Source organism: Tupaia chinensis, unplaced genomic scaffold (assembly GCF_000334495.1).
Source record: "Tupaia chinensis unplaced genomic scaffold, TupChi_1.0 Scaffold000100_1, whole genome shotgun sequence".
Taxonomy (NCBI): Eukaryota; Metazoa; Chordata; class Mammalia; order Scandentia; family Tupaiidae; genus Tupaia; species Tupaia belangeri.
This window is the reverse complement of record NW_006159564.1, coordinates 2,114,889-2,133,019: the sequence shown is the minus strand read 5'-3', so window position 1 is coordinate 2,133,019 and position 18,131 is coordinate 2,114,889. Positions and strand designations below refer to the sequence as shown.

General features: G+C 38.8%; 1 protein-coding gene across 1 annotated transcript in view; it reads left to right on the top strand.

The window, feature by feature from the left end:
• Positions 1–18,131, top strand: part of IMPG2 (interphotoreceptor matrix proteoglycan 2) — a 128,443-nt gene that overhangs the window by 77,928 nt on the left and 32,384 nt on the right. Inside the window, exons 10-11 of the mRNA XM_027769966.1 lie at positions 4,846–5,090; positions 7,241–7,326. Of these exons, the coding sequence (XP_027625767.1) occupies positions 4,846–5,090; positions 7,241–7,326 (331 nt within the window). The remainder of the gene's footprint in view (positions 1–4,845; positions 5,091–7,240; positions 7,327–18,131) is intronic.

Here is an 18,131-nt window from a genome sequence, read left to right as displayed (position 1 = left end):
CCCTTGGGCTGTCTTCCATGGGCGGGCGCCGTGGCTGCTGCTTCTGCGGGGGCCTTCTTTCGTTGGCGGGCGCCGCTGCTCCGGGGGCATGAGCTCCCGCGCCCCGCGCGGCTTCCGCCGGGCGCCCCACGCGGCTTCCCTGTACTTCTTTCAAAATGCACTCAATTAGGTTAGTTAGTAGGACCTATTTAAAGTGAATTAATGATGTAGTTATCTGGTGTACATGATCATAAATTCACCTTCAGGCTTTGAAAGTGCACACCTCTTCCTAGACGAGGTATCATAGAAGGACATCTGAGATTCTCTAAATATCCTTATTTTCATTGATCTTGAGATGTGCGACCATTATATTTTCTTTTTTAAGTTACACGTCAGATAGTTAGTCAGGGCATTTGAGGTGAGAGAATAAGGGTGAACTTCACCTCCCTATGACTGTGTCTCTGGAAACACATGTTGGATGCAGAGCCTCTCCTCTGTGTACCAGTTGTTTCAGTCCAGTTCAGAAGGCGAAGGATGGTGATACAGTGGTGGTTGTGAACTTGGAGGTGCTGAGTGTGGAGAGTCGGCACAGCTTTTCTCAGTCAGATACTGTTTTGTCTACCAGTGTGTATTCTTCTGTACTTCTGTGGCCTCTCAGCTGTCTATTATTCTGTCCCTCCTCCTGACACATCTAGACATTCCATTTACCATGCCAGAACTCAGTGTGTTCTGTGTCACAGTGAAGTTCTTGACCCTGAGAGTAGATGGTTTTCTAGTATCTCAAGTGTTTATTAGAGTTTTCTTGCCAAGATAAAGACATAGTAACATATGATAGCACCTGTTGGAGGCATTTTTTTTTTTTTGAGAGGTTTTCGCTATAGGGCGCGTGCGCTCGCCAGACCGAGAGAGACATAGAGACAGAAAGCGAGAAATCACCCCCCAAGGGGGATGGTCACACCACAATCCCTTCTCCTCCATTCTCCTCTCGGGATCTTGGGCATGCACGCACACGCACCCGGCGTGAATTCTAAGCCACCGGGTCCGGGACGCGAACCGCAGTCAACTACGTGGGAATCCAGCGACATAGCCATTACGCTAACTGCTGGTTCCCGGCATTTTATCTTCTTTAATGAGTTTATCTTCACTAAACAAAGTAGATTATAATAGAACTTACTTTTAGATGTCCAGTAAAACACTGAAAATCAAATAAATTTTTGCCAGTAAAGAGTAAAGGCATTAATATAACCCAGATTGCGTGATTTGTGTAGATTTTTTGAGTCAGAAACGTCTCTCTTGATCTTCTCCTCATACTGTGTGAAAGTCATGGAAGGCATGTGGCTTCACTCTCCTTGTCTCATTTTCTATATAGCTCAGGAACCAACTTGTGTTAGCTGACATAGCCTTTTCTTCCCCTTATTACTGTTTTGTGTTTTAGGGTCATATTAACACTGGAAGTAAGTTTAATAGGTTGTACAAAACCCCAAGGGGAAGCCCACCTTTCTGGAGACGTAGGTACAGTGCATCTCATTGAACTTGAGAAGAGCATGCATATCCTCACAGAGTTGGGCTGTGGCCATGAAACAATAGTTCTGAAATGATTACTCAGAACATGCATTTATGAATTTCACCACTTTAGGGTGAAAAATGGTTCTTCTATTTAAAGTCTGAAAATGCTTAGATTAAATCAGGAGGATCACATACTATCATTTAAGTAGCACAAATTCTTCTTATTTACCTGCATTAGTAAACAAAATCAATCATTTTCCTCTGTTATTTTCAAAAGTATGTATTGTACTACCATGAGCCAGCATTGTGATAGATTCTTGCACACAGTGCTGAATAATACTTGTGCCCGTGTAGTTGGTGGTAGAGAGAGAACATAAACACCAAGCATATCTTTAGCATTAGAAAGAGGTTTCTTCTGGGGGGGGGTGACATCTGAGCTAAGACAAAAAAGAAATGGCTGAGAGAAGAAGGATGTGTGTATGTGGAAGGCATATAGGACAGGAAGTAATTACAGACATAAAAGAAAGAAATTATGGGTGAAGATGTAGAGACAGCAGTGCTTGGTGGCTGTGGCCTACCAGTGCATCAGAATGATAGGCTCCTGAAGAGCCAGGGCTGGGCTCTGACCAGTAAGTGTCCTTCTTACTGTTTTCGTCCACCTTGGAACCATCACTTGGTTATTTTAGCATATTGTATTTCTTTGCAAAGAAATAAATTACCTAGGAATAAACATATTCTAATGTGCAAAATTAAGAGCCCTTAACTGCTTAAGAGATTGAAGAAAGTTCTAGATGACTAGCAGATGATTTTATCACTTAGAGCAGGGTGCCAAAATGCAAAGCTACCACTCTAAGAGCCATAAATCACCTTGTCAGAAGAAGCAGCTTATCAGGTCTGGGAGAAAAACAATATTGAAGTTATTCAGAGTGGGACAGGAACTTCACAGAGGCTTGACTGCTTATATGACAAGGGAGAGTGTCATCTTCATAGTGTCCTGGGCATCCAAGGGTGTGATCTGCACCTGCAGTCTAGACCAGGCCTAGACCAACCAGTTCTGGTATGGGAAACTAAAACACAAAAGACCTTGAGTTATCTAGGGTGCTCACAGATACATTTAAAATGAGAAATACATCTACCACAAACCTGTTGTATTGTCTGGCTAGCTCTTTTTCTCTCCATAGGAAAATCTGTAGAGAGTTATAATAAAAAGTTCCCTTTGCAAATTTGAAATCGGTAAAAGAAAACTGTATGATCTTGATTGCCAATATCTATGCCAGCTTGTTGTAGCCATGCCCAACCTAGGGATCAGTTTTTCAAGGAAGCCCCAATGCACTGGTCAAAAGTTTTCCACTAAATAGTAACAAAAATCAATCAACTAATTTTTTCCCCCTCGACTTCATGATATCTTACTTGATATGATGATGTTTCCTTTAGATTTGTACATACCTTGATTAGGCTGCAGTTTTCCTTCTTATATTTAGACAAGTATAGATTTCTGTTTATTTAGTGGGCACTAGATGTCTCCCAATGCCAGGTACCAACCTCAAGGAGAGACCAAAAGGCAGTCACTGTAAACAATTAAAAAAAATGATGGCTATAATCAAGGAATATGTGAGAATATTCAAGTAAATTCAGAAGAAGACACATTTAACTTATTTTTATGCTTTGATTTAGGAGTAATTTTGCCATTAATGTCTGAATGTGGCAGATTGCTTCCATTGTGTCTATCTTGAGTAGCTGGTCTCTGGGGAGGTGTTTTCTCCTCTTTTGTATCTCTAATCTTTTAGTTTTTGCCATAGAGTGCACACATTCAGTATAAATTAAATACAGATATATAATGTCTCTCTTTCACAGCCTGACTTGCTTCACTCAGCTGTAAATCTTTCATATTCTTCCATTTTCTCTCAAGTTATTTAAAAAAATGAGATAAGGCATATAAGCATGTAGGATGACTGTACATTACAAACATTTACAAAATGCTAGATTTTAGTTGTTAGAGAAAGCTGAGTTAGAGTCTAGAAGGAATATTCTTTTTTTATTATTACTTTATTTTATACATTCAATCCTGTATCTCACTACAGCTTGTAAAATGAATTTACCCAATATGAACACTTACCACCAGTCCAGTTGAAGATATCATACACATTATCATAAATAATATTTCAGTTCTGTGTCCTTCAAATGTCTTGCCTCCCTATTTTTTTCCCTCGATTCCTTTCCTCTCACTCCTCCATCTCCCACCCCTTTTCCACACTGTCTCTAATGTCCATAACCATTTTCTATGCTTCTGTATCCTCTAATCTTATTATCTTCGAAATTTTATTTTCTGATGTTATTTCTCCAAATGACAGTTTAAGAAACTCTCAGGTAACACATTGACTCCTACTTATTTACTGTCTGTCCTTTATTTCAAGAAGCTTTTCTTTTGTTTGTCATAAAGTTGGATGATGAAAAAACTCTAATTCTCTAAATCTATTTGTTATTATCTGATAAAGTTTTATTTAATTCATTATTGAGAGAGTCAGCAATAAAATGAGGACTACTTTCTAGAACATTTGAAGAACTAATTGATATAGTTAATTGGGAAAGATAAAGACAATACAAGAAATCTATACAATGTTCATGGAAAATACTATATTATGAAAAAACTGCATGCATGGATTTCACATTTTTTTTTTTTGCAGCAAAATAAACTCGTACTTTAATTCTATCTTTCCAAGAACTTTTTGAAGTTCTCTGAATGATGCCCAGGAGAGTAATAAGCTCATATGCTTTGGAATAATCTTTCCTACCAGGCCAAGAATAAAATTATATATTTTATTACAATAGCTTCTATAATATAATATTATGTACTGTGTCATATAATAGCTTTTAGCAATTGTAGCAATCTTGACTGTTATAGACTGTAAATTGTTTGGACTCTGAAAGAAAAGTACATCTGAAAGACTCAAATAACTGGCATTTTATAGACTATTTTAGCATGATCTTTTTAAAAAGAAAATCACTGAGACATGTTTTAATATATAATTCACTCAGAAACAATAATAAAGGGATATGAGAGGATTTCCTATTGTTGGGAAGAGTTAGAAAGATCTTAAAGAGAGAGAAGTGTCGAGAAAGAGGAAATAAGGGGGAAGAAGATGCTTGGATGACTCTGCAGAGTTACCTCTAAGACTTGTTGGAACTCTTTACCTGTCCATCCGCTAGCAATGAAGAGGGAATAGCAAAAGGTGCTCAGAGCCTGGGCGATGAATCCATGCTTTTTAAGACACTTGGTCTAATGTTTATCCTCCATGGGTTCAGAGCTCCTGTCCCTGTGCTTCCTTAGCTGGACCTAATCTGTCCTCTTTTTATCCATAGTGGCATAGATGTTCACTATGCAGTTACCTTCAGTGGTGAGGCCATCAGCAATACCACCTGGGACCTAATTAGCCTTCACTCCAACAAGGTGGAAAACCATGGCCTTGTGGAATTGGATGATAAACCCACTGCTGTTTATACAATTAGTAACTTCAGAGATTATATTGCTGAGACACTGTACCAGAGTTTTTTGCTGGGGAACTCATCATTGAATCCAGATCCTGATTCCCTTCAGCTGATCAATGGTGAGTTTGATATCCGTCATGGAGTCCTTATATTAACATTATACAATAAAATAAACTAATGTTGTTTCTTTTCCAGTATGCTCTGGTGAAAACGAGTTTCCCTGAATATAGGTGCTTTTAAATATTCCCTAGTTTGTACAAGACAGGATCCATCCTAATCTGAATGGAGCTTTAGCCGTGCAGCTATTTTGGGTAGATTAGTCAGGGTTCTCTGGAATATTTGTAGACAAAAGGTCATAGACTAGAGAAAGACTGGGCACAGACTTGACACGGCATTGCATTTAAAAATGATTTAGAGACATAGGAGCAAAGTATGAGGAAAAGGAAAGTAGTACTCAGAAATATGAATTGAAACTGGCTACAGTGCTACCCTGGCAACCAAGACAGAAACTCTCCCCGGACAAGTCAGCTGGTCAAGGCTTTAAAGTCAGAGAGCAGAAGACAAGGAACGACTCTGGAAAGTTAATGGAAGATTTGGCTGAAGAAAAAATGATAATGAGTTCTGGGCAGAATCCTAGAGAATCCAATACTGAGTCTGAGTTTAAATAGCTGTGGAGATGTAGCTCTCGTCCAGTGTGAACAGGTGGATCTAGGATTATCAAGGAGAGGGTGACCACTCTGGATTTAAAGGCTAGCAGGTGACACGACTAACACTTGCTAAGAGCCTGACCTACTAGTGTGCGGCATCTTAACTCTCAGAGACGTGGTGTCCTGTTCACTTACATGCCTTGGCCTTTCATTAGATGTATGGTCCAAATAATCAGAATTTCCCCCCTAAGATCTATTTCTATTGTCATGCTAACTTCTGAGTTCAAAGTTCTGAATGGCTACAACTTTCTAGGTAATTTAATCTCATCTTAAAAGATATGACCATCCTTGGTTTCATGCAGATAGTTTTCAATAGAAGACAAGATATCGGGTACATTTACACAGTTAAAAAGAGTTTTGGAAAATACTTAAACCAAATACAGTTTCTGGCTAGTCCCTCCTTGTCAGGTCAGTGGGAATAAATGAGTGCAGAAGCTGCTTCTATTTTTTATTACATATACCAGATTATCCTCCTGGTAACCTCCCCATCCCTTTTCCTTCCAGATTTTGATTGCCTCTCCCCTCTAGGCAAATACATTTGCTTCTTTGTTGTGTTCCTGTGCATATCATTTAATAATTCGTGTTTTTCTATTTGATAAAGGAAATGCTTCCAGAAGACAAGCTTGGCTTTATTAATGCTTATACCTTGACTTTCAAAAGTTTATGGCAACTAGCAAGGATACAACACATCTTCATTGAATTAAATCATACAATCCGTTCCCTTTTTTATTCTTTAATATTGTTATAGCAGTAATGATTGTTGGTGCCCTAGTCCATTTTTCTTTTTATTAACTTTCTTTTTATTTTACATTCAATCACTGTGTACAATTATAACATGCAAAATGAATTTTTCCAGCACAAATACACTATATTAGTCTAGTCAAAGGTATTTCCATACCCATTATTATCAACAGATATTTTCCCATTTTTGTTTCCCTTAAATGTTCTGCTTCTTTCTTTTTCCCCTTGATTTCCTCCCTGTCATCCTCTGCCATCCCCCACCCTCCTCCCACACTGTCTCTGGTATCCACAGTTGCTCTCCATGCTTTTGCACCTTTCAGTCTTTCAGTGTCTGCCAGAGTGCAGACATTCAGTATATATCGAGTGCCCTAGTCTGTTTTTCAAGGACACTTTCTTCCAAAAGGGAAAATCATTTTGCAGATTTTCATGCCATTCTAATACCAACCAAGAAAGTTGACATTTCAGTTCAACTTTTTTAAAATGAAAAAAACAAATCAATTAAAAAATAATGGCTTCCTAGGAATCTTGAAAGGAATTAAATAATGGCTTGAGAAAGGAAAGGAAAATAAACTATAGGGATGTCCTAAATGCAATAATGGGAAGAATCTTTATTTTATGTTACATTCTTATAATTCAGACAGATTATTCTAATATAAGTAAAATATCTGAATAAAGTAGCAAACATTTTCTAAGCAAGTCAACCCCATTTATTCTACAAAATCCAAACTACAAAGAGGAAGAGCTTGGTATTTAGTTATTGTAACACCTTAGATATGATAATATCTCAACTAAAATGTTCTCTAATATCATTCTTTCCTCAGTGAAAGGAGTTTTGCTTTCCCAGACTGAGGAGCTAGTTTGGAACACACAAAGTGTAAGTCTTCAGGCAACGCCACCGTCTCTTCTGGTAAGAATGTTTCTGTATTTTATGCCTCAAACCAAGCTAGCAAGCTTCTCTCTTTCGTATCCACACCTGCTTACTTTGGCATCATTAATTTTCTAAGTTGTTCCTATTTCAGATATTCTCTTGCATCATCCCTGGAACTTTACTCAAAGCTGTCAGCTCCTGGGTACCCAGTGCTGGTTCAGAAAATTTAAGCCTTCCTCAGTGGCAAGCCTCTGCATTGCCAAACTCTACACATTGTAGAAAACTTATGGTTCTTACTTGTTTGGTAATAATTAAGCTGTAAGTGCCCACTGAACTATTTTCTGAGAGTTAACCAGAAATAGTTTTTATAGCCAAGGCTTAAACACATATACATAGGTCCAGAGTATGAATTTTTTTTTTTCAAGGTTAGATGTGAGGACTTCCAAGAGTTCATAGGAAAATGAAATTGAAGTACGAGTATATTTCGGTGGAAAATATTTGAAACCCATGTGTAGTTTTTTCACAATATGCTTTTTTATTCTATGAAATTTTTGGAAAACTTTCCTATTTAAAGAAAGACTTTAGATTACAAAGCATATAGAACAAAGTGCATATTAAATGGAGGGAAGGCAGAGTGAAGATACTGGCTAGCTGACAAATGATAAGAACTCTAAATGGGGCCTCTTTTTAATCTGAACTAAAAACATTCCCATTTGCACAGAAACATGGAATGAACTTTCTTTTTATTCTTATCACCCAGTTCCACCAGGAATTCCTACTTTCCTTCCATACTTGCACTTGCAACTTCACAGTTAGGGAGGCATCCAGCAGAAAAGAAAGTGGCCTCCTCAAGTGCATTTAAACAATGATGACTACGACCACCACAGCCACACTAGACACTTAACCTGTCTACAGTCAGTGCAGGATTCTTTTATCACATAGATGCATCCAACTGGGGAACTCATTTCTCAACTACATTTCCTACTCCTTCTTAAGACTTCTTTTCTGTCTCATATCAGCTGTTTGAAATACTTGTGTCTTGGCATTAATCTAACAGTGGAAATTTAAAAATCCTACTGCAAAATAATTTAACCATTGGTCTGTGCAACCATTTCTTCTGTTGGGTTGTCAGAGAAGTCATGATGCATTTTTCTATAGAACAAATATATCCTGACTTTGCCAACAACCTCATATTCAGAGCAACTGAATAGAGCAACTCAATTTTGAAACATAGAGTCGCTGGAAATAATCTTTCCCCTTAGAAAACAAAGGAGGAGGAATGACATCAAAGAGTATATTGATTTGATGTTTACTTATTCATTCACTTATTCATTCATTCAAATATGTTTATTTTGTACTGGGAAAACTAAGATGAATAGGGTGTGGCTTCGCATACAAGAACTTTCCAGTCTGCTAGTAGTAGACAGACTTCTCAACAAATAAGGTAGTGCAGATGCTGTCTTGGAGGTCCATCCAGGGTGAGGGCCAGAGAGTGGTGGTAGCCCCACTAGTCTCTGCCCTTTCTAATGGCATATACCCTGAGGTTCCCTAACCATACAAGTAGATCTTTTCTTTCTTTTTTTTTTTTCATACGAGATCTTTGATGACATTGTAGTTACTGCATAAAGACAGAAATTTCTGTATAAGGTAGAGATTGCAAACTGGAAACTAGTTGGCTAGATCCAACTACAGACATGCAGTTTTGGACCTCTCTCCCCCCCAAAAAAATATATCCAATATTTGGACTGGCAGGGAGTGTGGTGGTTAAGGCACTGGACTCCCAAATGCCTGACTATAGTTTGATTCCTGGACTTGGCAACTTGCTTTCTCACTTTCTCTCTGTGGTCAAATTAAAAAAAAGAATAAAATAAAATAAAATAATTCTTCTAAAAAAATCCAATATTGAAAAATTAGGATTTTTTTTTTTTTGGAAATGCAGATTTCTAGCTTCTTTGGAACACCAGGAAGACCTGATATGATTAAATTCATATTCTTTGTGTCAGAAAGTGGCTAGAGCTTGGATGTGACAGCCCCTTTAAGGATGACAAGCCCCGACTAACTGGGCTCATTTGTTCATTTATGTGCAGCGTTTCTATTTGCATTTGGAGGTTCCATTTGCTCTTACATCAACACCTCACTTTTTTGAATAGCGATAACTGTAAAACATTAATTAACAGTCTGAGGAGACATTGGAATGTTAATGTGTGATAACAAGATGTAAAAAAGTGATTAATTAGAAATGTCTGCTTATTACTTTCTTTCCCTCTCCCTTCCTTGCTTCCAACTGTTAGTAAGATTTTACTCTATTATAGAAGTGAGTTTTTTTTTAAAGCAGATTTGATTAAAATGATTATTTTAGAGGTAAGAATGTTGAGATATTGAATTTGGCACCTTTCTGGCATTCTGACTTGGAAAATCACTGGGTTGCGCAGTATACTTTCTCTAGCACTAGCAAGCTTTTCAGTTGGCATTAGCAGAAGTGAAACTGGCCAATGTAATATTAAACTTGTCAATAGACTATATTGGACTAAAAGAAGAATTTGTAAGTTGAATTTGTTACTATGGGAACATCTATTGATATAAAAACAAATGAAGTGCTATTCCTGGCATGTATGTGTTTATACCTTTGAAAATGTATAAGAAGATTTCATTGCCATGCCATTTTTTTAGGGGCATTTATTTAAAATGAATGGTCTACTTTTCTTGAAAATTCAAGATTACGTGGCCTATCTATGACTTGGCTTTTATTAAAGATATTATGTGTTTTACTTTTCATTTTTGTGAAATGAAAAGGCATTTAGCTTATAGATATACTGAAATAATATATTTTGCTTGAGGATTTTTTCGTTGAGGATTTGGTTGCTTTATTAATGTGCATTAGGTCTTAGGCTTGGAGAACACTCAATTTCATAAGCATGAGTTGAAGGACTAAAGCTGTTGCCAGGGAGACTTAACCTGTGGAGTTTTCTACCCACGTTGTGAGGGTCTCTCGCTTCTCACAGGAAAGAAGTCCAGAGTGAGTCACTGAGGGAGAGTGAGAGCAGATTTATTAAGGAAAGTGAGCAGAGATAACTCCTCCACAGGTGGAACAGCCCCACAGGAGGATATGGGTGAACAGTATAATTTCTTTCTCCAAGAGGAAGGGGAGAAGAGTTACTTGAAAGGAAAGACAGAAGGGCTACCCCATAGGCAGGGCAGCTCTGCACTTCAATGGGTGTCTCGCTTATGTGACTTGGCCTAATGCCAAAGTAAGGGCAGTTTAATCATGACTTTTCTGGGAAAGAGACAATGGTTTTCCTTGAACCATTGTGAGTGATACAGTACAGTAAGGGTATAGTGAGTCTGAAGGTTAGGCAGCAGTGGTTCCAGGTGCCATCTTGGTTCCAACTGGTTCAGACCCAGTCTCTCAGTCACTTTTTTTAAAAATTTATTTTTGTTTATCTACATTTAATCACATGTCTTTACAGCGCACATTTCTTTTTCTAGTACAAATACCACGCGTGTCAGTCAAGACAAAGATAGTACTATATACTTTATCATCAGCAATAGCTTCTCACTTTTTGGTCAATTAAGCATACTTTTACTTGTTTTTTCCTTCCTCTTTCCCCTCCCTCCTTTCCATACTATTTTTTCACATTTTATTGATTCACAGAAGATCTTAAACCAAAAATATTGGACAAAGCTAGAATCTAGTGACAAGTGCACTGTAATTTTCTTCTGAAATATATTTTTTTCTCTCTCCATTCCTCCTTTCAGTAAAGAGAGGTATTAACTAACCTATTTGCAAAAATAATTAGGTTAATCTCAATTTGGTCTGTTATTTGCACAAAGCCCCATAATAATTCAATTTCTGATGCAAGGCAACAGATACTCTTGTATTATTGAATTTATGCAATAACCATTCTGCCACAAAATAAGAATGCTCACAAATATTTTCCAACTGCAAAGGGTCAGGAAGGGGGAATAGTTTCTGTTTCTTTCTTTTCTTTTCTTCTTTTCTTTTCTTTTCTTTCTTTTTTTTTTTTTTGGAGAGGTTTTTGCTATAGGGAAAGTGTGCTGGACAGCCAAGCGAGAAATCACCCCCCAGGGGGGATGCCCATGCCACAATTCCTTCTCCTCCATTCTCCTCTCGGGATCCTGGGCACGCACGCATACATGCCCTGTGTGAGTTTAAACCACCGGGTCCGGGACTCGAACTGCGGTCGACTACATGGGAGTCCAGCCACATAGCCATTACACTAACTGCTGGTCCCTAGTTTCTGTTTCAATTAAAAAAATTTTAAAACAAATTGCTGAACCTATCAACCACAAACAAAACAAAACAAAACAAAAAACAATCAAATCCTTAAATCTGGAAGACAAAGCATAGAAGAAAATCAGTCATGTTTTAGACAAAAGTCATAGAATTCTAAGTCACCAGTTCAATCTTATGTAATCTCTCCTTTGTTGAATTTACAGTGTTACTGTGGTCTAATCTTTCCATTAAAATTCTGGAAGTTAACATTCAACGTTATTATTATTTCCAAACTTGTCTCTACCATTAAGTTGGCCTTTTTCTTGGTCATTTTTTTTTGACTCTGTTGTTTCTGTCTGTCTGTCTTTAGTTTTCCTGCTATAGCACTCCTTTCAGAACTTCTAGTAGAGCTGATCTGTTGTTGGTAGATTCTTTCACGTTTTGTTTATCTGAGAATGTTCTTGTCTTCTCTTACCACATGAAGGATAATCTTGCTGGATATAGCATTCTTGGTTGAAATTTTTTCCATTCAATTCTTTGAATATATTTTCCCATTCTTTTGCTCGCATTGTGTCTGATGAGAGGCCAATATTAGCCTAATGGGATATCCTTTGAAAGTAACTTGACATTTCTCTCTTGGCAATTTTAGTATCTTGTTTCTGTCTGTGACTTTGGTCAATCTGGCTATGATGTGCCTTGAAGAATATCTTTTTGGATTGATTCTATGTGGGATTCTATGTATTTCTTGAGTCTAGATATTTGAATGCCTCTCTAGGTTTGGAAAGTTTTCTTCCAGGACTTCATGGAGTAGATTATCAATGCCCTTATTATTTTCTTCACCTTCTGGGGAGCCGATTATCTGGATATTAGGGCATCTAATTGTATTTAGTATTACTCGTATATTATTCTCATTTTTTTTGGGTTACTTTCTCAGTCTTTTTGGTGAATTTTTCTAGGTCAGAGGTTCTATCTTCTACATCTGAGATTTGATCTTCTGCATGATCTCATCTGCTTTTGGAGGTTTTGATTACCTGTATTACAGCTTTCATCTCTAACAGTTCCATTTGATTCTTTTTTATGGTGTGTATTTCCTCTTTCAGATCATTCAAGGACTTCCTCACCTCCTGGAACTCATTTTCTCTTTTCTCCTGCATCTCTGTTAGCTTTGTTGTTATAAATATTCTAAATTCTTTATCTGACATTTCCAGGAGTTACACTGTGCTGTCTGTGGATGATGAAGGGTTGTTCATTCCTTTTGGGTGAGAGATATTTTCTTGGTTTCCCATATTTCTTGTGGCTCTATGGTGGTTTCTAGTCATCTGATGGATGAGTGTTAGAGGCATGTAGGAGGGGATGACCTGGAATATTTCTGCAGTTCTGTTCTCCTGATTCTCACCAAGTAACCTGCACTTTTGTCAACTGAACTGTATATTACAAAGGCGTCACAGTTTATAGGGGATAGGTACACTTGGGTTGAGCTGTGGAGTTTCAACTAAAAATTCAGAGGTGTTTGGGAGGAGATGAGCTGCACTCACTGCAGTTCCGTATTTTTCTCAGCTGCCCACTTTGCAGTCTCTCTTCTCTGATTTTTAGTCATTTAGTGGTATATTCACATTTGGCTAATTTGTTAGAGGTTTCTGCAACTGTAAGCTCCTATGCTTCACTTTACTGTGAGGTACTTCTATGCCACTTTCTTTTCCACCACTGTGTTTTGCAACATGGTATCCACAAAAAGAGATTTGAATTCAGATTTAGGAATATGAGTTTCTCCCTTTCTGTAGCAGTTCAGTGGGAGTTAAGGTTTTCTATGACCCTAAAAGTATTCAGCTGTTTTGCTGCTGTACACCTAGACCTGCCTAGACACTCAATATGTTGAAGCTAAGAAGCAAGGTGAGACAGTCAGGTAAAGGAAAAGGAAAAAAAGGGGAAAAGACAAAAAAAAAAGGCAAAACAATGAAAAGGGGATTTTTTTTAAAAGAAAAAAAAAAGAAAGGGAGAGGGAGAAAGAAAGACAGAGACAGAAAGAAGACAGAGACTCCCCCTAAGCCCATCTAGCTTTGCTAAGTGTTGGACCAGAAGGAAAGGTTTGGGGCAGGCAGAAGCTTTCTGGTTAAAGGAGCAGTGCTGGGTCTACCTCAGATGCATATGGATTCTGAAATTAGAAAGAGAAAAAAATAGAAGAAAACTCCAGAACTAGAATCCGAGTCTCAAGATTCCTCAGTGCCAGTGCTTTTCCCACTCCAACATGCTCTTCACTCAAAGTCTCTGCAATGAGCGTATGTACCCAGGTGGTAAAAGGATTCCCGTAGTAGAAACTAAACCAGCAGACTTGGTAGTCCCTGCTCATGTGGGTTAGCATAGTCTACAGAACTATAAGACCCAGGGGAACACAGAGGTCAGGGAGAGCAGGAGGCCACTTTTTTTTTTTTTTTTTGAAAATTTTGGAGAGATTTTTACTGTAAGGCCCATGCACTCACCAGGTAACACAGAGAGACAGAGAGACAAAAAGCAAGAAATCATCCCCCAAGGGGGATGGCCATGCTGTAATCCCTTCTCCTCTATTTTCCTCTCTGGATCTTGGGCACGCATGCACATGTGCCTGGCGTGAGTTTAAGCCACTGGGTCTGGGACTTGAACCGCAGTCGACTACATGGGAGTCCAGTGACATAGCCATTACACCAACTGCTGGTCCCCACTTTCTAATAGTTAAATGTCTGCTGTAGGAAGGGCCGAATGCAGTAAAATACAGCAATAGCGAGGCTGAGCCACATAGGAAAGTTCCAGGTTCATATCTGGGAACCTCCTTAGGTAATGGGGCTGATCATGTCATGATCTAGGTCTGGCTGAAACTGGGGGGAAGATCGTGGAGTTATGACTTTGGTGGGATGCCCTCGGTCTCTGTCATTCTCTCTCTCTTGCTCATGGAAGAAATAAATGAGCTTTAAAAAATGTAATAAATAAGTGCTGACTATATGGAATGTGGAAGCTGTTTGTCTCTTCCTTTCATCTTTCTTTTTTTAGTATGTAAAACCATACAGGTATATAGGGGAAAGCAAGAAGGCCATTTACTCAATATCAAATTCTATTACTCAAAAAAGTAGTTATGATGATAACACATCATAGAACTCACATTTTGTCCTAGTAATGATCTAAAACCACTTCTAGAGATGTGTTAAAGCTGCCCATGTTTCCAGCTGAAATTAGGTGTATTTCCATTCTTGCAAATTTCAAATGTAGTTTTAAAAAATAAATTCCAAGGGAGATGGCTTTGAGACAGGAGTGAACTGAGACAAGGGGCATTCCAAACTGAGGTGAGGGACATATCAAACACCTAAAATGTGACAAACGAGAAGTGCCTGAGGCTCTCTTCTGGCTCAACATCTAGCGAAGGTAGAATCCATTTGAAACTGAGGTGGGCCCAGCCCAGCTCCTTTAACCTTTGGGCATTTCAGTTCCTTATCTTTATTAGGCATGTTTGGATAACATGATTCTTGAGCTTCCTAGTCCTAACAATTCATACTTCTGTTATGTTCATACTCATGTGCCTGCTCAGCCTACCTTTCCAACACAGGGTTTTTATACACCAAACGATGGCCCATAAAGCACCTGTGCCTTCATCAAGACAAGAGCTGGTATTCTCACTCTTGTTCTTTCTTTCACATTATGGGCTTCAGTTTGTGGTCTTTTCATTTGTCTGGAATTGAACTCTCACTTTTTCCATCTGGTCCATTCTTGAGGACTCAGCATAACTTGGACTTTATAGGCAGACTTAGAAGGCAACTTGGTGTGACTCTTTGGTGCCAAGTTATGTGAGAGCACTCTACATACAGGTCGCAATGGCAAGCTGCCTCCACTGCATAAGTTAAGTGAGTTTAACTCTGTTCCTAGAGATTGCATGTTCTCCCGATACTGAAATTTACTTGAAAAATATAGTTTCCTTGATTAGATCATGTTTTTGGCCTGATTCATGGACCAGGAATTAGTACCCTCAGGTGTACTTCTGATGGGGGCTTTCCCAAGGGGCAATTTCTTATCTTATCTTTTGCAGTTGCACTAGCCATTTGAGCATGGCATTAAGCCTACTCTTTCTTCAGATATATGTCACTTTTTCTCTTCTTCAGTAGACTCGGGTTATTAGGTTATTAGATTCCAGTCTAACACCCATGTGTATCTTGCTTCTATTTCTTTTTTGGACTAAAACTACATTGCCAAAGGAATTTACTAATATTTATTAACCTTGTACCACCGGAGGAGATGAGCTGCACTCACTGCAGTTCCGTATTTTTCTCAGCTGCCCACTTTGCAGTCTCTCTTCTCTGATTTTTAGTCATTTAGTGGTATATTCACATTTGGCTAATTTGTTAGAGGTTTCTGCAACTGTAAGCTCCTATGCTTCACTTTACTGTGAGGTACTTCTATGCCACTTTCTTTTCCACCACTGTGTTTTGCAACATGGTATCCACAAAAAGAGATTTGAATTCAGATTTAGGAATATGAGTTTCTCCCTTTCTGTAGCAGTTCAGTGGGAGTTAAGGTTTTCTATGACCCTAAAAGTATTCAGCTGTTTTGCTGCTGTACACCTAGACCTGCCTAGACACTCAATATGTTGAAGCTAAGAAGCAAGGTGAGACAGTCAGGTAAAGGAAAAGGAAAAAAAGGGGAAAAGACAAAAAAAAAGGCAAAACAATGAAAAGGGGATTTTTTTTAAAAGAAAAAAAAAAGAAAGGGAGAGGGAGAAAGAAAGACAGAGACAGAAAGAAGACAGAGACTCCCCCTAAGCCCATCTAGCTTTGCTAAGTGTTGGACCAGAAGGAAAGGTTTGGGGCAGGCAGAAGCGTTCTGGTTAAAGGAGCAGTGCTGGGTCTACCTCAGATGCATATGGATTCTGAAATTAGAAAGAGAAAAAAATAGAAGAAAACTCCAGAACTAGAATCCGAGTCTCAAGATTCCTCAGTGCCAGTGCTTTTCCCACTCCAACATGCTCTTCACTCAAAGTCTCTGCAATGAGCGTATGTACCCAGGTGGTAAAAGGATTCCCGTAGTAGAAACTAAACCAGCAGACTTGGTAGTCCCTGCTCATGTGGGTTAGCATAGTCTACAGAACTATAAGACCCAGGGGAACACAGAGGTCAGGGAGAGCAGGAGGCCACTTTTTTTTTTTTTTTTTGAAAATTTTGGAGAGATTTTTACTGTAAGGCCCATGCACTCACCAGGTAACACAGAGAGACAGAGAGACAAAAAGCAAGAAATCATCCCCCAAGGGGGATGGCCATGCTGTAATCCCTTCTCCTCTATTTTCCTCTCTGGATCTTGGGCACGCATGCACATGTGCCTGGCGTGAGTTTAAGCCACTGGGTCTGGGACTTGAACCGCAGTCGACTACATGGGAGTCCAGTGACATAGCCATTACACCAACTGCTGGTCCCCACTTTCTAATAGTTAAATGTCTGCTGTAGGAAGGGCCGAATGCAGTAAAATACAGCAATAGCGAGGCTGAGCCACATAGGAAAGTTCCAGGTTCATATCTGGGAACCTCCTTAGGTAATGGGGCTGATCATGTCATGATCTAGGTCTGGCTGAAACTGGGGGGAAGATCGTGGAGTTATGACTTTGGTGGGATGCCCTCGGTCTCTGTCATTCTCTCTCTCTTGCTCATGGAAGAAATAAATGAGCTTTAAAAAATGTAATAAATAAGTGCTGACTATATGGAATGTGGAAGCTGTTTGTCTCTTCCTTTCATCTTTCTTTTTTTAGTATGTAAAACCATACAGGTATATAGGGGAAAGCAAGAAGGCCATTTACTCAATATCAAATTCTATTACTCAAAAAAGTAGTTATGATGATAACACATCATAGAACTCACATTTTGTCCTAGTAATGATCTAAAACCACTTCTAGAGATGTGTTAAAGCTGCCCATGTTTCCAGCTGAAATTAGGTGTATTTCCATTCTTGCAAATTTCAAATGTAGTTTTAAAAAATAAATTCCAAGGGAGATGGCTTTGAGACAGGAGTGAACTGAGACAAGGGGCATTCCAAACTGAGGTGAGGGACATATCAAACACCTAAAATGTGACAAACGAGAAGTGCCTGAGGCTCTCTTCTGGCTCAACATCTAGCGAAGGTAGAATCCATTTGAAACTGAGGTGGGCCCAGCCCAGCTCCTTTAACCTTTGGGCATTTCAGTTCCTTATCTTTATTAGGCATGTTTGGATAACATGATTCTTGAGCTTCCTAGTCCTAACAATTCATACTTCTGTTATGTTCATACTCATGTGCCTGCTCAGCCTACCTTTCCAACACAGGGTTTTTATACACCAAACGATGGCCCATAAAGCACCTGTGCCTTCATCAAGACAAGAGCTGGTATTCTCACTCTTGTTCTTTCTTTCACATTATGGGCTTCAGTTTGTGGTCTTTTCATTTATCTGGAATTGAACTCTCACTTTATCCATCTGGTCCATTCTTGAGGACTCAGCATAACTTGGACTTTATAGGCAGACTTAGAAGGCAACTTGGTGTGACTCTTTGGTGCCAAGTTATGTGAGAGCACTCTACATACAGGTCGCAATGGCAAGCTGCCTCCACTGCATAAGTTAAGTGAGTTTAAC